The following is a 23,994-nucleotide window of genomic DNA, read 5'->3' on the forward strand; positions in this document are numbered from 1 at the left end:
ACAATGCATTAAACATCCATGTTCAAATGAAACATACTTTTTATAATAGCAAGATATAATTTAATATTTTTTCGAAAATATATTATTCATTTTAAATAATAATTTTTATGGTTTATTTAAATAGTACTAATAGTTCAGAAGTAGAATAATAATCAACATGTTGACTACTTAAAGAAGTTGACAACAAGACAATTTTTTCTACAAAACAGATACATTAGTTGTTTTATCCCTGCAATACTATTAATAACCAAGAACATGATATTATAATTATTTTATAATTAATATACTGTTTAAAAATCAAAAATTTATTATTTTTATTTTATGAAAATTTACAAAATTATGACTTTTTTTTATAAAATAGGTTATATTGAATCAACAATTTTTTTTCTTTTATGAGTACAATTCAAAAATATAACGTCAATAGCATATGATTTTTTATTAAGATCAATAACTTCGTCTGTCACTACTTATTTCATGTCTCAACGGACAAATTTTATTTAACGATACATTAGAAGATCACAAATCATATCTAGTTAATAATATTGCACTCAAAATTTACATAATGTTTTCTGGTTCTCCGTAAATCAGAGAATTTTACCAAAAAACTACTGTTTTTAAAATGGATATTTTTTAAATTATAATTGTCATAACATTTAGAAAAATGAGAAATCAAAACAATTTTTTTTTTACAGATACATTAAGTATTTCCCTTTCAATAGGTGTATTTTTTTTGGAAATATGACCTTTTAATTGCAGGGAGATTCAAAATAGCAACTTTTGAACAAAAAGTTAAATTATTCTACTTAATTTTTGAATATGTTCCAGACATCTGGACACCTTTATACGTATCTAAATCAAATCTTATGCGATATACTTTATTATGAAAAAAAATTTGTCCTCAGAGATAGTCTTCATGGTCCAAACGACTACCATATTCAAAAATATAGTTTTATTTTTAACGATAAGAATAATCCATTAAAATAATCAAATAATTAAATTATTCTTTTTCTGATTTTTCAAATAATCAAATGATTTTGATAATTCAAAAATAATAATAAAAAAGCTTTTAAATGAAAATTGAAATATAAACTAGTTACTAGAGTAACTAAATTTTTGAATAAATTGCGTGATAAAAACATATTAATTTGATATCACAAAAATAATAATACTTTAGTTATACCTCAGTTAAATGGCAGAAATATCTCTATAATGTGTATGATTTAGAGATAATATAGTTAATGGATTAAATTTCGAAATTAATTATTTTATAAATCCATTTTATTATTGCATTTAAGATGATATTTGTGAAGCACGATAAAATTGTATTTTAAAATTGTTTCAAATTCTGTTTACACAACATGACAAATTTAGTTCAATTATATTAAAAATATGATTTCCATTAAAAGGCCAAATTTGATCGATAAATCATTGACTGAATAAAAGAAGACTTGAGTAATTGTTTGCCAAAAAACTCGAGACCAATCATAAAATCTAACCTAACATAGTTTTAGTTTACTAGTTTTTATTAATAACATTTTACAGAGCTATTAACATTATTTATAATTGTTTTGTATAATATAATGTATGTGTACGCTCAACGTATGATGATAAAAATGTAAATACAAAATTTATATTATTTTAATTTATTACCGAGAAAACAAGAATTATTTTACTTCAAAATGTATGAAAATTATTAATTATGTTGAATTAAAAAAAAAAAAACAATTTTATTTTATGATATGACTTTATTCTTAACTTTGAAATGTCAATAAGAAAATAGTATTTAATAGTTAAATTTTGTGGAGTAATTGAAGATTTTCCATATTTAAAATTTATTTGAATTAATATTATTTAGTTTCTGAATTTTGCTCTAATCATTTAAATATGCATTATAAAATGAGCAAAGTATTTATTATTCTATGTGGTATTTATTCATCCATCGCATTACCTTCGTGTTTAAGAATAAATAAAGAGGTAATTATACTTATATTTTCTTTACATTCATAGATTTTAGTTTATTACATTAAAACTAATAATATAATGTTATGAAATTTAATAATAGAACATTTTTATTAATTAAATTACATAATTGAACCTTATTTCGAATATTTCATTCATATTACACTATGCAATATAAATGTATCGATTACGTAGTAGCTGAACAAAAATTTAATTTTCATATTTTCTGTTAAAATATTGTTTTAATACAGCGTTAGACAAGAAGATATGACAAATCCAAAAACTTTTGAACAAATAATTTTACAGTAAATATTTTTAAACAATTTTGGCATTTTTATTCTATGCTAAAATGCAAGTAAATTAAAAAAATTCTTATTAACATAATTTAAAAATAGAAAAACTGTTAAAAAAAAACAAAAACAAAGCGAAATGTTCAATAGTTATACTAAAATTAAACAAATAGCACATTTTATATAATAATATAATATTTTTATTAAATTACACAGAATGAAGAACTGAAAAGTGTTTGCTTTGAGCTTAGGAAAGTTATGAATAAGGAGTTGTTTAGTAAACACAAATTAAATGAACCTCATGAATTAATTTTAAAAAGTATTATGGATAACACGATAATTAGAGCTATGATTCAAAATAAAAAATTATTAGTTGAAGAAATACTAAGTGAATGTAAATGTAATAATCACTTTGAATTTACATAAAAATGATTAGCGCAATAAGTAAAACTGCAACAAAATTATATTTGTTCAAAAAAAAATTTTTAATAGTATATAAAAAAATTATATTTGTCTAATTTCTATAAAAATGTTTATTCTTAGGGCTTTTAAAAATATGTGAAATAACAGATGTGATAAAATATATTGAACTATTTCAAGAGAAATTTAGAAAGGAACATTATGAGCTAAATTCTGTTGGTTATAACAAAAGTGTTGATGATATTTTGAAAATTATATTTATATATTATTCTGATGATTCAGAATTTATATCAACCAATGTATTTTTTAATTTGTTAAAAAGTTTTATTTTTGATCTGAATGACGAACAAATCATGAATAGTATACAACAGGTTAAAAACAAATGGAATAAATCAAAAGATAATACAAATGTAAATGATGACCAAATAAACTTCAAAAGTATTTATTTAAGAGTTTTTTTAAAATTATTTATAAGAGAATAATTTAAATATTATTACGTATAAAATGTTATTTTTGAAAGGAAGATAAAATAAGATAATAATGTGACGTTTTTTTCCACACATCTTATGAGTAGTAATTTCAAAAATCTTTATTGCTAAGTGATTTAATAATTATTTAATTACTTAGTAATAATAATAATTTTCTCGAAATTAACATTACAATATGATTTTGTTCTCTATTATTAAAGCAATTTTATTTTCAGGTTTTTCTACGTTGATGACATTTTATTTGGATGACTATTTGAAGAATACACTGCATTTAACTAATAATTCAAAATAACAAGATCTTTTAAATTTATATGATAATATTACTAGTTTCTTCTTCTTTTTTCTCGCCTTAATCCCAACTATTTGGGGTTGGCCACCTTTATCATAAACATTCACTTGACACGATCATCCACATCATCTACGCTGACATCAACCGTCCTCATATCGCTATTATTACTAGTTTGGATTTATAATATTTTATATATATATATATATATAGTAATAATAGCGATATGAGGACGGCTGATGTCAGCGTAGATGATGTGGATGATCGTGTCAAGTGAATGTTTATGATAAAGGTGGCCAACCCCAAATAGTTGGGATTAAGGCGAGAAAAAAGAAGAAGAAACTAGTAATATTATCATATAAATTTAAAAGATCTTGTTATTTTTAATTAAAAATTATAAAATTATTTATTATATATAATATTTTATTGTCACAAAATACTGTTAAAATAAATAAAATCTACAAAAAAATAAAAATATAATAGATTTATTTGATTTTTTAATCATCTACTATTTTTGAATCATAAATAAATGTTAGAAATAATCTTTTGATACTAATTTTCATTACATTTTTACTAGATTCAGTGAAAGAAAAAAAAAGAGCTTAAAAATATCACGCTAATGTATTATTATAATGTTCAAAGATTAAAATATACACATTAAAGTAATAATTTTGATTACAACAAAGCACCATCAGAATAACTATAGAATGCGCATAATTCTTAATGCCTTTAATTTTATTAGGATTATATATTTTATATTAAGCATATGATGCATGGCGACATGGATTTAACGGTAGCAGTCGTCGTCATCAGTTATATATATTATATTATATCAGACAACGATGCTATCATATCTAAAAAGTGAATCGATAGTTTCGAAAAACATATCGTCTAAGTGTACCCCGGGGCCCTATTGTCGTACCTATTGATTTAGATTAAGATTTTATACAGACTGCATCCAAATAATTGCTTATAAAATGTTAACTCATATAAGCGTTTCACGGGGAAAAATGAATACTACTATTATAATAATAGTAAAGATTTGGTTTGATAACTATTATTATCAAACCAAATCTTTGGGAAACAATTATTGTTATTGCTGATAATTATAAATGTATTCGTTACTATGACCGTGATAATAATGAATAATATATTTAAATACAATTTTTTATCTCAATACGTATCTAGTGGAAGTCTATAGTAAATACAATGGAATGTAATAATAACGCTACAATAAGTGCCCGAGGCAGATAATCTGTCTGAGGAATCCAAATAATTAGCAAATGCATAAATGTTTAAATAAAATAGATATTTAGTCTATAGCTTCAAAACGACAGAAATCCATTTCATGGATATTCATTCTGACTGTAGTGTTCACATTACTGGATATTATCATTTTTATTTTTAACTTACCGTTTTATCATTCACGTTTGCACCGTAAGTCCCTGCCAGCATTTTCACTAAATCCATATGACCATGTTTTGCTGCCCAATGTAATGCCGTCTAGAAACAGGAAGAGTTTATCATCATTTTGAAAAAGTAAAATTTTACACAAGTAATACTTGTATTGTTTTAAATACAATACGTATAGATATAGGGAAAATTTTATTGTAGTTATCCAACAGAATTAATTGATCTAGCATGCTGTTCTTTAATATGTTGGCTAGAGAAACAAATTTTCATTGGACATATAATACTTTTTTTTAAGTTAATAGTTTATAATATAATTTTATATTCATTGAGTGCAACTCGTATCAGCTGCACTCGCGTTCGTGACTACACCGGCGGTAGTTTTGTTTTGTTGGTAATTATTTTTTGTTTAATTTACACCTGTACTAATCAACCCTTTTAATGTGAAGTTATTGCAGCGGGGTGCGTCATCCTTAAACTATGAGATAGCTACTTATGTAAGTTTAAAGCCTCTTGGGACTATACTATATACAATTTTGTTCTGAATTAATACCAAACAATTATAAACATAAAACACGTAGTAGGTTTCACGGTACATAACAGTAGATGATATTGTTTAAAATTATTCAGTTAATGAACAAAAGGTACAGCTAAACTAAGACATGAAACATTCATCTAGCGACATTCATATTTTCAAATAGATTTAATGGCAAACTAGAAAATTAAGGGAGATTATAAAAATAACTTTGAGGTTATTTTACTCTAAAATATAATTAGAAATATAATATCGAAACATCATTAATTCCGTCACTCAAGAACGAATACAACTACAATTAAGCAAACAATTCCAATCCAGTTAATTATTTATGAGTACATTACACTCGATTACTGTTTTCATTTAAACACAACCGTAATAAAATAAAACTTTATTAAAGACAATATACATTGTTAATTGTTGTTGAAAACGTAAAAATTATTCATTCTGAACAATAAAAAATAATTGAAATTAATTTTCCCAGTTTGTAGTACTGTTTTTATTGCGTCAAATTCGAGTATATAAGAACGAAATTTATGTTTTACATGCTTACATTCGTACCTTGTACTTTTCTGGTCTCAAAAGCGCGTCGTTTTATAACACTCACAAGTACATCAACGTCCTACACTATTTTTATTTATATTTACTGTAATCAATTTGTCGTGTAACTGTGTTAAATGTTAATCGGATGGATATCATCGATTGTATAGGTAAAAGGTACGGTAAATAATTGAAAACGTCCATACCTACGGATTACACGGGTCGATTAAATGGAATAATGTATTATTATTTATTCAATAGGAACATGCAGATTATATAAACGTGTCCGAGTTAACTTTTACATGATTGTTATTTTTTTACTAACGCGCGTGGTAACAACCGAAATATTTTTTGGTTTTGAACAACGCATAATTCAACATTTAAAATAAAAGTGTATTCACTTAATGTACATTATGTGTAAAACAATAAAGCGAGACTACATTTGTCTTAAAAACCATAAATGGAACAAGATAATATTTGATTAAAACAAATTGGTCAGGGCAAATAAAAGTAATCAAATGGTTGCATTTGTATAAAAAGTATAAACGAAAAATCAATTTAAAAATGTTGACTTGGAAGATTATCAAGTCGTTCTGTTTTTAGATTGTGTAAATTTATCATTTTAGATAAATAATTAAACATTAAATTTATTAAGAAGTGGATTCGAAGTAATTAAACTGGACTGTTTCAGTTTTAATGCTGTCCATTCATCATTGGAGTGAGGGGCGAGGTGTATATAATAATTTAATGTTATCACTAGTGACAAACGCCGCCAAAATGCATGGCGTACGTAAATCATAACCAAAACATGTATTCTTAATGACACGACTCGTGTAAGCGCACGAGGCAATAAATAATTTCAAAAAAGATCTCATACACGATGTTTGGAGTTTAATTGCTCGCAAATATGTTTAAATTTTGCCAACATCTGTACACGTTTAGTTTAACAATAACTTTAAGACGATTTGGATTATACGGACTTTTACATCAAACGTAAAAAAATCCAACAATTTGAATATTTTTTAAAATAGCTGAAAATTAAAAATATATGATTTATTTCATTTTAAAATTCTCTCTTTATTGTTAAGCAAATTTTGTTCTCATAAAACTGTAATGAATTAACAAAGCGATTCGATAATGAGGTTTTATACGTCGAATTTTCACGGACAACTTTTAGTTGAGCGTTATCCGTGTGTTTGTAAGAGACAAGAAAAAATAGATCAAACTAGTAGTAATTAAGGAGCCATGAATCACTCAATAACATCACGAAAAGTGTTATTGGCATTAATTTGTTGGTGCATGACACGAAAGAACTATTTAGACACCACAAAGGAAGAAAACGCTAATGCATATTGTGAAAGGTAAATGTGCACTCATAGTAAACGTGTTGAGCTAATGATACAGCAAAATCTGGTTCGTAAATGATTGGATATTAAAATGCGCGAGTAATGGAATATATAGTAGTCTTTTACAACGACCAAATGTTTAGACATGTTCAGAGTTGCGAAAACACAAGTCTAAGGAGATATGAGTAAGGTTCATTGCATCCAGCAGCCAGATTGTGTGCAAAGCGCAATCGGACTCCTATTAAAGCGAAGAGATAAATAATAGCGGCCGGTGGTGATTGTCAATGTTAAAAGGTCGGGGCACACGTGTTTTTCGAGCAACACAAAAAACGAAACGTTTTTCGACCGTCTGGTTCCGGTAATATGGACGTCTCTCGGAAAACGCATCATTTGTAACTGACGACAGAAACCAGACAACTAAGTGTGGCACTTCCCGCCGAGAACAGAATACTTTGACATCGATTTAGTCCAAGTTAGGCAATGCTACGCTGTTGACAAACCTAAATGTCCCGAGAGGATGGGCATCATTTGTCAACTTTTATAACTCTCTGTACAATTAAATATTTCAATAACGGCTTTTACATGAAAAATCAATTTCACCGCACTAATTTCAACCGAGCTAACGACTCGTCTGCTATAAAACTAATAAAACAATTATTTACGAGTTAATTACTGTACTTGTATGTTGAAATTTAAGACTATAAGAATTAATTGCAATAACAATACTCCAGTATCATTGACGCTTGGAGTTCGATGACAAACAATAGTTTATTAGCAAGGTAACTATGGAATTACACATGCATATTAATTAATATTATTGCTATATTTACTAAAGTAATCCCAAAAAAGCTACGCAAAACTAGATAAAAATATATTTAAAATTATGAGTAAATATTTTTAACGAAATGTAAAATCGGAATCCTAAGCAACAGGGTATAAATATTTAATCGAGTGTTAGTTTTTGTCATTTATTTTAAATGGAAAAGTTGACCGTACATAAAGCTTCTTACAAACCAATCCCATTGGAACCCCGTCGTCTGTGTCGAGATGTCAAAACTTCTGGTCGTCGCGTTCCAATTAAATTTGACACTAGTACTGTATACAAGAACACTTATATTCCGTGGAAAAATGAGCATCGTAGAGAACGAGCTTTAGTGACTAAAGATCACAGTTTCCCAGGAGATGGTGTTTTTAGATATGAAACTACACAAAGAGTGGATTACTCTGCAAAACCCATGGATTACGGTAATAAAAATTGGTTATATTAATTGCCGTTATGAAAATTGAAATTTCGTTAATTAATTATCCTTTTACAAAATTAATTCGTAAATGGTACATTTTATAATAAATTAAGCGTTCATACAAATATATTCAAACGTTGAAATATTAAGTTACATTTACAATAGCCGATTGATACAATATTTGTGATTAAAAATAAGATAACATTAGATACTATATTAAATACTATACATATCTAGTTATTAATGGTAAAATATAAAAAAAATTGCGCCTGGATCAAGAATTGAATGGGTTTTATAAGTTTGCACGGATTTCAGTCAAGCGGAAAGGAATCCTTAAAAATAATTGTAGATCAACATGTTGTTTTGTAATAAACTATACAAAGGGGAGAAAAGTGGTGAGCTTGGAATTTCTAATACGAGAATATATTGCACAGTACTGTGTAAATAGATTGACGTTATTTAAAATATTCTTAATAGCTGTCGAGTAAAATATAAAATAGTTATTGCGTTTACGAAAATCTTTGAGAGATTTAACACTAATGAATTTCCACAGTGTAATATTTAAATTAAAATGTACTGAATAAACTTCTTCAGGTCGAACGATGGAAAGGCCGAATCTGTGTCGTTCGGCTCGTATCAAAGTTCCCATGGAGAGCGACACCAGCACGAGGAGTACGTACCAAAAACCGCCCATTACTGAACCATATTTGCGTGTAAAACAACAGCCGGCATTACGAACTTTTTCAAGGCCAATGGAGACTACAACCGTTCATCGCAATAGTTACAAACCTTTCAAACTTCAAAAGGTAAAAACCGAAGTGCTTTCACCAACCGCAGCGCTATACAAAAAACCTAAAGTGCCCATGGAACAATGCACTTCATATCGGGCAAATTTTTCTACGTCTAAACACTGCTTTAGAAAAGATAAACTCGAAGAAGAATCTAGTCTTGTGAAAAAGGCTCATGATTATTCTTAAAATGTCTTTATTTTTTAACCATTTGTGTTTTATATAATAAAAAAAAGTGATATTTTGTATTACTTACGGTATATTAGAGTGTCTGCTATTTTACGAATTTTTTAATTTTTACAAGGAGGGTTTTATTTAAAAAAAAAATCATCATATATATCTTTTGAGTGAACTATAATATATATATATATATTTTTTTTTAATGTTTTATGATATTAAAATTTGAACTCAAATTATGAAATTGACTGACGTTTTTTTTAGAAAAATTACTGAATATTGTCATTTACTTTTTAAAAATTAAAAATAACACAGTTAAGTAATTTTCTTAAAATTATACCCAATATTTAGAGCTTCAAAAAGTATTTTTATTTTAATTATAATAAAAAAATCAGATCAAAGAATAATTCAGAAATCCGTAAAATAATATTATATCATTTTAATGAATACCAACTAAAATACTAGCACAAAAAAATAGTCCGAAAGAAATTTTAGACAAACTTGACTACTTGATAGTAATTTTTTTATTCCATCTTTTTATTTAGATATAAAAATTGATAATTACATCAAAAAGATTACAGTTAATAATTGTTCGTTTCACGAGAGTGTGGAATATATTTTATTGATATAGCGAACTCGAGGTCCATAATGTGCATTTGAACTATGTATTAAAGTTCACTATGGTTACTCAGCGCAAAGTGTAATCTATTATTTGTCATCGGTAATTCACTGAATTGGGTGTACTAATTGCACGAAACTTATCCCATTTTCAATTTAACGGCTGTATCTCAAAACTACAATCGAAAAAAATGATAATCAAACATCTAATATTCAACAGTGCGACAATTGATCGTGTCGAAATCAAAGAATAGTAAAATTAAGATATACCATTTACATGGGTGTGGTAGAAATTCATCAAGTTCGGCAACTGAGTTATAAACTAGACGGACGTGTTGACATTCACAAGGTGGACCCAACCCAACCGATTCTGTAATAATATGTATAATAAATCCGGATCGCCCCATACACACACACGCAGGATTTCACCCGATAAATCTGAACAGGCGATTTTTATCCCCATATGAAGTATTGTACATACGTTTTTGAACACATATATACTGAACTATGTAAATGTATAAATATATAAGAGTTGGTTGGCTGATAACCGGCTGCACGCGCTGTGGTTTATTGCTTCCTCTGCAAACTGGTCCTTGCGCGCCGCTGCGATGAGCACCTCTGATAGGAGTACAAGAGAATGAAGCTACTTTTTTTCAAAATACGTTTTTATTTTTTTTTAAGAGGATTTCACAGAAAAGCGGATTTTGTAGGCGAACGGATCACCGAAATGTCTTTGTCGGTTTCGTTTCCTCGCGGCCGACTACAGAAATTGTTCAGCGCCCCGTACCCGATGACACTTGCGGTAGTTGGCAGCATATATTTCTGTTAAACACAAAGTGTACAAACATAAAGGGCTCTTCAGTCGGGACATAAGAGTTCACGAGGGCAGAACAACCGCGTGTCGATCACATAAAAAGACCGCCGCCTTCAATGAGCAAATTTATCCATAATCGTTTAGGCGATACCGGCCGCTGTGTTACGAGTGGTCGGATTACAATAATTTGTATAATACTTTAGCACAAAACCATTTTGTTTTTTACAATGCGTTTGTTCGCATAAACATATGCAACCAAAGGCGGTTACTCCGAAAATTGACAAACGACATACTATTTTCTAAATAAGATATACCTACGTGTACATAACATGTACACGTAGGTCATATTATGACTATTTAAACGACCGTCACCACTCCTATTGTATCATCCAATTGTTCAAAGCATTTTTCATGAATACTCAAAACTTACTTGCTCGAGTACTCGATTACCTATAGTAAATTACGAGAAAAAAGATTATTTGCGGTTCAATGTGGTTTTACTGTAGAACAGTATTTTTTTTTTTTGAAATAAAAACATTTAATCCATTGAAAAGACCGCCATTTAGGAATTGATCTTAATAATTTTTTGTATTCACCCTTTTTAATGTTTATTTTAACTTTATGCGAAATCAAAACTTAACACTTCAGCTGTCTACTAATATCCTAACTGTTATTATAGTATTAAAAGTTATAGCTATACATTTTTTTCAATTAAATTAAATTTGATGTTAAGCAACATAAAAAGTTAATTGAACAAGATGTAAGCATACATTTAATTGAACATAATACACGTAATTATTTTACTTTTTAAAATTACTAAAATTCTATTGTTAAAAAGGATACTTTAATATTTTTTACAATAAAATTCGACCAAAAAATTATTTTCTAGATAGTTAATAAAATATGATACAGTCAAGTTCTATTAATCAACATTAATTATATTTCTAAATGTACTCTATACCAAGTTTTTAGTAATGTATTATTCAAATGCAAAATGAACACTGTAACTGACAATAACTAAAATAGTGACTTTTAGTTTTATTAAATTAAATTATTAATGAATTACAAAACAAAACAAATATTTATTGAAAAAATAAGTTAAATATTACTAATAAACTAACTAAACTATCAGATATGTAGACTTATCTCTACACGTGTTCGAGTTTATTATTATTTTTTTTTCGGAACTACACAAAGGACACCTGCTCATCCGTTAAAAAAAATGCAAAGCGTTCGCTTAATGACTTTTAATAACGAGTTATCGAATATGACTTTAATTGTGGTAAACAGGTGATTCAAAACGATCCAAGTAGGTAGGAGGTAATAAACAGGTGATAATGATAGAAGACTACTCAGTTGGATATTAAAGACAATTACCTCCTACGACGGTGGGAACCTTAGGTCAAATTTTTAAAATATTGCGACTTCTATGTTTGTATGTATATGCATAATGAACCCTTGTTTTACAATAAAAACATATACTTAAGTGCGTATTCACACATTAAACAATCGTGTTATCCCCATTAAGGCGGAGTAAAATTTTATAATACCATAGTATTAACCCTTTTTTTGTATAGCGCTATTGCTTTAATGAGGCCGGAATACTTAAACACATTTAGAAAACCTTTTTACTATGTTATTTCAAGTACTCTTGATCAATTACCTTTTTTATGTAATTTTTTGCGTGAAAAATTTCTCAATTTTAGTACATATGAAGTTGAAAATATTATTAGAACGAAACTATGACTTTTGCAATAAATTTTTTTACAATTCTAATAAAATGATAATAGTTATGAATGAACACGCGTGTTGCTGTCTAACGTTAAAGAATGCATTACATGGGTAAATTTTCTACTTGTCAGTATTTAGTTTTCTAACAACTCTTTTAAAATGAATATTTAATTAAGTATGTGTAACATTTCACTTAGATTGACTTGAATAAATAATAAACTTACGAAATAGGTTGACCTGAATTTGTATACATCAGAAATAATAGGAATAACAAGAAAAAAAAGCAAGTACTTTTCTAGATTTTTAAAATACTACAACTATTTTACGAAGAAAGAATAATTGTACCTTATATTATTTCGAGAAAAATTCATCATATAACAATATATGTATCATATAATGCAAAATTATACATTTCAATCAAATGTATGCTTTAATAATGTGTTCTAATTGAAGTTTTAATTTAATAAAAGCAATATTTTTTCATGTATAAAGAATTACATATAAGTACTTCTTTTTAAAACCATTATTAAAGTACAACTAACATAAAGCCATGATCCCGGATGTTAACGGGTAATGGGGGCGGGTATGCAGGGTGCGATAGGCCAATAATTTTACAAGTCTATAGCGCAACACTCCTACAAAAACAACCCATAAACTGTTACACATCCTGACACGATATGATAATCAACCTCCACCCTTTCAACGTACACCTATCTACGGTACATATACAGGGTGTCGCATGATTTTCTGACTAACCGCCATAAAAAGTATGTGTACTTGTCAGAACATCGTGGAACACCCTGTATAAATATATACACTAAAATTATTTTGTACACAAACGTATATACGTCTATATCTTATGTACGTACACATAAGATCTATATCGAGAGCATTAAACTGCTTTATGCGTTCAACTCATATAATACAATTATGATAATTAATAGGAAACAATAGGAGTTCAGCGTTAATTAACATTATTCAATAGTGCGTTGGTGTATGCACGGTGAAAACTGTCGGTCAAAGTTCCAGTAGCTGCCAGGAAGAGTGCAAAAACAATCTTGTTATATGCTTTACTCATAAATAATAAAAAAATAACTTTTGGTTTTCAATCAGTTGACCTATGACAGTGCATTAAGGTTACGTCATTAAATTATACAAAAGTTAATACTTACATACTGCAGTTATTTGAATCCAAACGTAAAAAGTGCAACATTCACATGCAAAATAAAAATAAATTTCAATTAGAAAATTATAAATGTTTATTTATTTCTTAATAGCATGCATTTTTTTCAAAAATTTTCAATAAACTAATAATTAATTACATTTTTACGATATATCGGTTATTTGTTTATAATTTATATATTAAAATAAATAGCGTGAAATCGTCTAATAGTAAATTCCTTTGGATCTATAAATTACTTAACAGCTATTCGAAAATATATTAAATGACGCTTCTCCGAATTTCCACGTTCCTCTACGTTGTTTATGAAGAATATTAAAATAAAATTATAACACAAATGTCTTCCATTTTTATTTGTTTTTACTCGGGTCATACTGACCATTGTACGGAAGCAATGAATACTACATTACATATTATACTTCAACGTGAATATATTTCTCAGCGTCCACTAATATATCATAGATATAATTATAAAGTCACGGGACACTGCTTACTTATCTCAGAACATCAGCTAATTTATTCCACAGACATCGTTATTATTAATATTATAGTGGTAAGAGTTGAAAAATGCTTAATACTTTTACTACTGGTACACCTAGTTAAATACTGAAAAATAGCGCTATTTTGTTGCAAAGACTTTTTTTTATCTCTCTCACTTCCTGTCAAAATTATCATCGCATATATATATTTTTGACATAGGCGGAAAATAGACTATATCCGTAACTACCGGCTTATTATGTACTTGAAACGACCATTCTCTAAACATATGTGTAAAAATTGTTGAATTTTGTCGAGAAAAATCTCGGTTAGTGATAAGACAAGAGCCATTTAGAGAGTCTAGCGTGGCCATGCTACCGTGTTGGTTAAACACACATAAATTATAGATGCGATACTATCTGTGCGGTGGATCTGAATTGTGGCAAGCGCGGTTGAAAAAAACCCGAGGAAACATATATCATAACAAAATAAGAAGAAAAAATTATTATTATATTCGGTATACTTATATGTAATATTGTTTTACCTCTTTGTCGACCGTACACAGAGGAATGATGACGCCTACCGAAAAAAGTTTTAGCCTACGTGAGTACACGTTGTACACATCTTTTTACAAAGTGTCGTATGCAATATAATATGTAAAACCACATTCTTAAAAAATTATTATTATGAATAACACACGAGCCTGCTTATCATTAAGTATTCTGTACACATAAATATAAGAGATCACATTTTCAAAACGGTTCAGCGGCAAAAAGAAAGTCGGTGTTTACTTTTTCTTATATATATTTTAATTTAATTGGACGCTAGCTGATAACACTAAGGTCTGTGTAGTTATTTAAGCCTGGAAATATAAGAATTATAATTATATATTTTTTAGTTCTTGACTACAAAGTCAAAATATTACAATAATGCTTTCTTTGAGACTAAATTATTCTCTTAGTTATTGGAATATTAACTACTGGAGAGTAAAATTCAACAATTTTTTTTTCATAGATACTTATAGTTGTCGATATTAATAGTTGCATAAACAAATCGAAGGAAACAATAAAAAATATGTTAAAAGATTACTACAAGATCCAATTTATTTGAATTTAATACAGATTACAAATATAAATTATAATCTATTCGTTGTAATAAGTTAAACGTGAGTTGAGAATGTATAAAATTCAAATATTGATGATAATTTTTTAAAAACTTATAGAAAGTTTTAAAGTATTTCAAACGTTTACAAAATGATAAACCATAAGCTATAAAATCAAAGAAATAATAAAAATGTTCGTTTAAATGATAATATATACATATGTTCATCATACACAGAAATTAAAATTAAAATATTTTATACAAAGACATAAAACAGTTAGCTAATTTAAAATTTATTTCACAAATGTCAGTTAAATGGTTTTTTTTTTTTATGTAATTTTTACAATATACTTTAACTTTGGTATTTACATAATATTGCCGAAGAGTGAACGTCACAAATTTATGCCTGGCACCTGTCTTGGCTACCGCAAGAATTATGTAAAACGGCCACAACAGTTTATGATGGTGACATTTGACGAGTGCGATACAGCCGTCACGACTGTACTTATGTTTAATAATAATGGAAAAATATGAGCCCATAATATTATTCATAAAGTTTATAAAGAAGTATTACACAAAAATAAGTATGTATGGCATGTATGTAAGCAAATTTTTTGTCTGAATAAAGAGAGAAAAAACTTTTAAGTACAACAAAATGTTTATGTGAAATGAATGTAAATTTTTATCAAGACAGGTGTCCCTCATTAACATGAATGCTGTCCCGGGGGAAGATATTATGTACAAATATATGCGCATTATATGTTATAAAAAAATTAAACGGCTTCTGTGGCTCTGTCATGATACACCTATTCTTATCCGTTAACATCTATGAGTGTTTGTATGTGCATCCCTAACACTTACAGCCCTTGGGCAATCTCGGTCGGTGAAGTCACTGCCGCCGTATTAACGTCCGCCTAATTGTTGGTTACATATTATAATCACCCCAAGGTAATTCGGTTGCCATGCGTATATAATGTCCAGTAAAAAAAAACAAATTCATAAAAGTATATTATTATAGTCGTACATGCAACATAATACTTCTTTAATAGTGTATTTTATCTCGTAGGGATCATCACGGGAATATTTAAAATTATTAAAATGTGTAATACTTATATGTTTTAAGTTTTTTGCTATACGCACGATCAGATACTATTATTATTATATAGTTACCTAAGGGTACAATATCTAAAAACGACTATATTCTTCAATCTCCCATGAAAAAACTGCGTTAGGACGAAAGAAACCAAACACATACTATCGATTTCAATAATTTAAAAAGAAATCTGTAGTGAAGAAGAATTTTTTAAAAAAGTTAAAAAGAAATTATTAGAATTATATGGTGTTAAATAAATACTCTATGATTTTTGATAGTAATTATTATAATATTATAAATTTTTATTAAATATTTGATTGGTAGACGGATAAAAAATATCACTGAGGTAATTAACAAGATTAACACGTATTAATGCAGTTATTGTTAATAATAACTAATAAAAATTTTAATTCAGCTTGTTTTATTTTGTTATAAAATAAAGGCTCTTTGATTTATATGCTAAAGGCTTATTAAAAAATTATAATAATAAAGACTTTCCTTAATATTAATTAATGTCAATGAGTTTGTAAATAATGAATGTGATTTTCTGTTAATGTCGAGTTAAAATAACTTTATAATTATAAACTAACTATATAAAATAAAAAATATTATGTATCGATTTCCAGTAACTTTTTACAAAATGTTTCGGATTTTCATTAATGCATGAGATCAATTATCGTTATAAATATAAATAAGAAGGCGTTGAAAACGTTATTTTAACATGTCACTTTTAAAAGAAAAAACTAGTATATGCGTTATTTAGATATGCACATAATCTTGTATGTTAATGTCCAAAGGGAAAACGCGTTTTTGTTAGCGCCGTATAAGAAAACCACCACCGAGTACATCGATCATCGAGGAGACGCGCCAGTATTTATGTGTAATATATATATATATATATATAATGGTAATATGCATCGAACATAACTAAAAAGAAAAAAAATATTCACCGAAAGTGTGGCGATAAAAAATACTAAATTTACTAAATAATGCTACCATACTGGTTGATGTAAAACTTGATTTTTCTTATTATATCAACAACTAGTCATAATAATTATTAAAATATAAATATTATTGAATAATGACGTTGAAAAAGTTTTTGATAAAATTACTGAAATATATTAAAAATACTTACACACTGTTTAAGAATTTGACATAATCACCAACATCGCAACATAGATGGAAAAATATAATAATTATTAGTAAAACATTTCAATTTTAAAATAAGTTTAAATAAAATTTACTTACAGTCATTGGATCCTATTTGTAAATCAACATGCAAAAAAAAAAAAAAAAATTGTATTAGTATAAATGATATTGCGTTAATAAAAAAAAATTATACAAATTAATTTTGTAAGAGTTGACAAATAACATTAATGATTAAAAATTTTAATGCTTAATTTGTTTCAATTTTAGAACCAAAATTTACATAAGATTGTCAAGTTCTAATTAATCAATGTATCCGAGAGAGTCTTCGTAATACACTGACTACATTAAATGTAATAAAAATACATAAAAGTTATCTTGTATTTTTATTTTTATGGCTGTACTTAACAAAACTGTTGAGTGCATACATTAAATAAATTATAGCTAATTAATTATTGTAAATTAGGTGTTTTTATTCATTTAGTAAAATCACGCGTGCACGCATTATGTACTGATTGTGATGGGAAACGACTACAAATTATATATAAACAAAACAAGTTTTGACACTATGTCAGATAAGGTGTTCATTAAAAATATAGATTTAGGCTACTAAAACTAAAGGCAAACCAAATAATTTACCTGTTTTCAAAGTTAAGTAAGATACTCTCATTTATAAATTATTACAACCGTGTTTCTCTAAAAATAATTTAAAAAAAATATCGTATTTAAAAAAAAGAAGACATATAGTTTGAGAACCTTTGAGGACTCGCACATTTACAAATGTTGAGACTCAAAACAGGATGAGAAACGTGTAGATATATATAAGAGGTACGGGAAAACTGGATAAAGTGTTGTTAAGCTCTCAAATAATTTTAAAACGTTCATCAAAATACATATTTTCATTTAAAAAACGTAATAGGATACGTTAAACTGAGAACATGAAAAAGGTTGGTTTTGAATGGTTTAGAATACAATAATGCGGAAATAAACTCTCATTTGAAGTCGCGAGTCACTTCCAACATATTATCATTAGTTATTCTTAATTTTTTGTACATTAGTACTGTTGGCAAAATGATTTAATTTGTATTTAATCGTAAGTCTTAGAATTACACGTGTAAGTGTTAGCTCATAGTAATTAAAGTACAAGTATATCATTGAGTTTTATTTAGTTTCTAAGATACATGAGAACGATAACATTAATGAAAATCTAATAACAGTAGAAAAACCAATTAACGTATACACATGTCTTAATTTCAATGTATTCTAAACTATGAAATATGATGATATTTTAATAACGTATTCATAATTATAATATTATTTTTAAAGTATAGTTATAATTAGTTACCCTATTTATCATGCCTGTCTAAGAATAAAATAATTAAGAAAACACAAATATTAAGGAAATTAAAAACATTTTTTTTTTGCATTTGTAATTAGCAACATCTATACTTTGTGGTTAACATCATAAAGCCAACTAGTCACTGTATATCAAACTATGCTATACGAATATCAATTCACACATCATACAAGTTAGCTTCATAGTTTCTCACGGTCAAAAATGTGTTGTTTTATTACTAAAGTCGTAATGCTCGAAAAAGACAACACAAGCTAAATAATTGATCGTGACAAAAAACCTACACGATTTGGGTAACACATCTCAGCACCGTCGGTTGTAAACTCAATACTAGTGGCAACAGGGCGGATAGCGAGACATACACGTTGTTATGATTATGTATTATATACAACAATAGCCACTGTAAAAAACACATCATTAGTTTAGAGCGTTGATCATAGTGAAGAAAGCGCGCGCCACAGTGTAGAGATTTAGACGTTTGCAGAGAAGGATGAGCAGCGCGACCAATGATTAATAGTAGGAACCGTCCAAGTATTGTAATTTTCGGACAGAAGTACATACGCCCGTTGAAATAATAGGCTATAAAAAATAATACAAATCGTCTGAGCTCAATTACCGAACTGCCCATCATTATCTAGTCACTGTCCTAAGTGGATATTAATAATACCTACAGTAAACGCATCAGGTTCGACGAGTCCCGTGCTAAAAGTCTATCGCCAAGAAAAATTAGTTGTACTTTTACAAAAAAAAAATAAATATTTTTTAACGCCATAAACCTCATTATTGTACTTCATTATGGCAGCCATTGCCGCGGAATAGTATTAAGAGTTGTAGATAATAATATCCTCAATTATCTGTCTATCTTACACGAGAGATTTATTCGGAAGTAACACAAACTTAAAAAGTTATTCCTACACTCACTGTAACATCGTATTTAAAATATCATTTCATATAAAATGTGAATATTTTTTACGTAACAGTGCATTTTTTAGGTATTCAATTAATTTATACAAACTTAAGATTTTATATAATTAATCAATGACAAAAGGTTTCGTTTGAGGAGCGCAACTACTTTAAATGGTTTACGTGTTTAATATTATATTGAATAATCGTTAAAAAATCAGTCGTGTAAAATGATTTAATTTATAAAATTGTGTTTTTGACAAATTTTTAATGGGATGACATAAAAAATTCTATCATAAAACACTAGGCGGTATTTTATGTGCGTTTGCAGCCATCGAGCGAAAATAAAATTATTACGTCTCAATCGTATCGATTACTTGAAGCGGATTTAATGTTTATTTGAGCAACCAGTTTGGAGATGAGACCAAGACTCCGGACAATATATTCCGAGCACAACAAATAAATACACTGGAAGGTCCTTAATTATTATTACGACCGATAAAAAGAGCTGCGATAACAATAAAGATAAGATTTACGATGACGACTGCAGTGACAGAAAAAACGGCATGTCGTATATTAAGCGTGCGATGACGTTAATGCCAAGCTCAATATGTTTTCGCACCGAAAAAAAAAACAACCTGTAAAACACAATGTGCCCGAGACGAGTGAAGGGGTACGTCGGGATGGAACACTAACGATAATATTACTGTCTATATAAATTAAGGCGGCGGTTTTAACGGGCCCCGCGGTTTTCACCTCGGTGGCCCCCAATTTACCGGAGTATAAGACGGTCTTTAATGATCTGTTTAATTGGTCGACCCTCTTAGGGAAGTGCCACATAAAATAATACACCTTCTTGCACTCGGAACGCTCCGGTGTTTTAACAGCAGCGTGACGGTTGTATTTTAGAGTGCATGGATTTTTTTGATGGGAGTAAAAACGAAGGGCACACAGGGAATAATGGCGTATACAAAAAAAAAAAACATAACGGGGACGGCCCTCTGGTTTTTAATTACGACGTCGTTTTCGTTGACGTCGACGGTATTTTAGGATTGGGTGTCGGACAGACTGTGGGCCCAACGCCAAACGGCTCGGGCAGGAAGAGATTTAGTGCCGGTCCGGAGCATTCCTCTGCACGTATCTCGCCGGCCTGACATATCGTGTGTGCAGCAATTTCGGCCATAATTATTTGTCTCTGAACTATAATTGAAGTTAAGAGAAGATTTTCCATAGCGTTTTTGTTTATTTGATTTATGTAATGACGTCGTTACGACTTTTATTTGGAAGGTCCTTTTTGAATTTTTTTTTATTAATAGTTGGCATGGAAAATTGAAATACATAACGCAGAGCTCGTCAATTTTATGAATGTCAAAGTATTATATAAACTTTGTATGTTTTTACGAAATAATTTATCATATTCAATTATCCAAATGAATAACAAAAAAAAAAAAAGTTTTCATGTTGCAAATATTTTTTCATTTCTGTCCGGTACACGAGTGTTTTTCAATTACCGTGATCAACGATTCTTTAGATATAATGATTGTCAACACATAACAATAAGTACAAAGTAAAAAATAATATAAAATACGACCGATGAATTAACTGTCAGAAGTAATATATTCGTGAATTTTCATTTTTTTAAAATTATTTTAAATCAAATGAAATTTAAAAATTGGTGACAACCATATTAAAAATCACTTAAAGTTAAGCTACGACATAAAAAAATGTGCGTGTTATGCTAATCTATTACATTTAATTTATTAATTAAAATATAACTAGAAAACTGTTTACAACGTGATAAAACGTAAAATAAATAAAATATGTACGTCAATTTAAAAAGGAATATATTTTTTTCGTTTTTACCAAATGAAAGACTTATTGTTATTAACGTGGTTTGCACTCATTTATTATTATTATTTAATTCATTCTACAGTGAATCGACCAAGTTCAAGTTATTGACACATTCCAAAAAAATTATTTCTCAGCTCGAAACTAATTGGTAATTATCGTTTACGCCAAATAGATTGACATCTACCGATGTGGTGCAAAACTAAATATTGTTAAATGGAATAGTGAACAAATAAAATTGACGGTATTACTTCGCACTAGATATTTGCTCGTACAGCAGTGTAAAATTTTCGGAGATTATTTTATTGTCTAGATCACAAAGTTTAGCGCCTACCAGCAAAAGTGTCCCATGAAGCTTCGCGATCATTTTTTACACGATGAATTAAATGGACTACAAAACATACATACGCGGCGATTAACATAAAAGTGCGGTTAACGACCAAGACCGCATGATACCGGATAAAAAGTAAAACAAAACGAAAAAATTACAAAACGAAGAGGAGGAAAAATACCGAAAGGAATTCGAGAGAGAAACGACGACAGCGGCGGCGCTGCGCAGACCTCTCTTCGTGTACACATATAAAAGCGGCGTTAATATAAATACATATACACAGGAGAGGAGCTTGGGAACATTATTACCCCTTGCATAGTTGACCGCTCTAAGTGCATTTGCTTGTCGAGTCCACCCCGACCGTCTCTGCACCTCCAGCCGGCGGCCAATGAAAAACCTCGCGCACTGTTTTATTATAAACACACAACAATTAATTACCGGATCAGATACGGATACGGATCGCCGCTGCCGCTATACGACGCGATTCTCCTCCTCGTTTGTGTCCGACAATTTATTATCCGCGAGACAATCATTTTTTTTTTTTTTTTTACATACCCGTAATAAACTATTTATATATGACAAACTTTACACTCACTTTTCAACTTTTTCAAACTGATTTCACCGATTCATATTTCGGCTGCTAACATTATCAAACGTGAACACATAATATTCATTTTTACGGCGGCAAAAAATATAAACCATTAATGGTTTGATTTATTATTTATCGATTTAAAATCGATCTTTGAAATCGAATTGCGTTACATGGAACAATTGGCAATGAAGAGACGACCTTATTCATTTTTATTAACGTATTTACTAAGACTTTGCGCGTTCAGATTTACACTTGGCATTAAATGCCAATGAAAAACGTATTTTTTTTTTACATTGAATTATGTCGATGGATGTTAAACTACTTAGGACAACATTCGTCGGCCAAAACTTTATGAGAAACTTTTCACCTTCGCGCCTTATAGTCTGTACTTGAGATTTCCGGACATCTGTTCTTTTCGACTTGTTGGAAAACTCGGATTTCCGGTCGCACGGCCGACGAAAGAAAAATTGAAATAGATTAGTCGGTAACAATCCATTATTTTTAGATTAAAGTGTTATTTTATTTATGGTTTACACTATGATAGGTATACAGTCGGTGGACGGGTTCATGATTAATGGTTTCGGGTTAACTTTATTGGCGTTTTACTGGTAGTGCATGAAATCTGGACGAGGGGCACGGATTGTGAACAGTGAACACGCTAAGAGATACGAGGCAAATATCTCGTTTTATAAAAAGAACGTGACGCCAGTCTAGAATCGGAAATGGTAACGACTCGGACCGGATATTTGATTAATCGTGCGTACTCCGTTTCCCTATGTTTATGGGGGAGAAAAAGAGATGACATAAAAATGTTTAATGATAGCCATTAGTTTCAACAGAAACGGGTTGACGAAGACATACATTGAAGGTTGTTTTCTTATAGGAACCAATAGAATACAAATGGTACAAATGACGAGATGAGAAAAGGGAAGGAATGAATTAATTTTTCGTTAGATTCAGTCAGTTTTTGGTGTTTTTTATAATCGATTTTTGATTGGATTACACAAACGTAAACAACTATGGATACTTGTTCAACGCATAGACATCTATGAAGCGTTAAGTGTTGAAGTAATGACAACACAAACCAGAGAAGACATACTCGTCAGTAATAATTTTGTAACAGAAAACCTTCCCCACAATCGATACAAAACGAAAAAATAATTAATCTGAATGACTGAAGACAACAGGATGTGTTTCATAAGTTAATTATTTTAAAATAATACTTATTGTCCATTCAACATTTTTTTATAAATCAGTATTGATATTGTGTGCTGTATTTCAGTTGGTAGGTGAAGTTTATTTTAAAAGATGATTTGATTTAATCTA

General features: G+C 28.8%; 2 protein-coding genes across 6 annotated transcripts in view; one reads left to right on the top strand and one right to left on the bottom strand.

The window, feature by feature from the left end:
* Window positions 1-23,994, bottom strand: part of LOC126894407 (ankyrin repeat domain-containing protein SOWAHB) — a 75,184-nt gene that overhangs the window by 16,819 nt on the left and 34,371 nt on the right. For all 4 annotated transcript variants that reach the window (XR_007701396.1, XR_007701395.1, XM_050665426.1 and 1 more), the window contains one exon: window positions 4,857-4,946. Coding sequence is in view for 2 of the 4 variants with exons in the window: in XM_050665426.1 (XP_050521383.1) it covers window positions 4,857-4,946 (90 nt within the window). In the remaining 2 variants the exon portion in view is untranslated. The remainder of the gene's footprint in view (window positions 1-4,856; window positions 4,947-23,994) is intronic.
* LOC126894434 (uncharacterized) lies at window positions 1,823-3,931 on the top strand. 2 transcript variants are annotated; one of them, XM_050665477.1, is made up of 4 exons: window positions 1,823-1,974; window positions 2,466-2,649; window positions 2,793-3,107; window positions 3,373-3,931. In XM_050665477.1, exons 1-4 carry the CDS (start codon window positions 1,885-1,887, stop codon window positions 3,447-3,449), a joined length of 666 nt encoding a protein of 221 aa, XP_050521434.1. In that variant the 5' UTR covers window positions 1,823-1,884; the 3' UTR covers window positions 3,450-3,931. The 2 variants fall into 2 exon arrangements, with proteins under 2 accessions (XP_050521434.1, XP_050521435.1); XM_050665478.1 differs by having other exon boundaries at window positions 2,466-2,643.

The sequence above is a fragment of the Daktulosphaira vitifoliae genome, unplaced genomic scaffold, assembly GCF_025091365.1.
Source record: "Daktulosphaira vitifoliae isolate Bord-2020 unplaced genomic scaffold, ASM2509136v1 Scaffold_1, whole genome shotgun sequence".
NCBI classification, from domain to species: Eukaryota; Metazoa; Arthropoda; class Insecta; order Hemiptera; family Phylloxeridae; genus Daktulosphaira; species Daktulosphaira vitifoliae.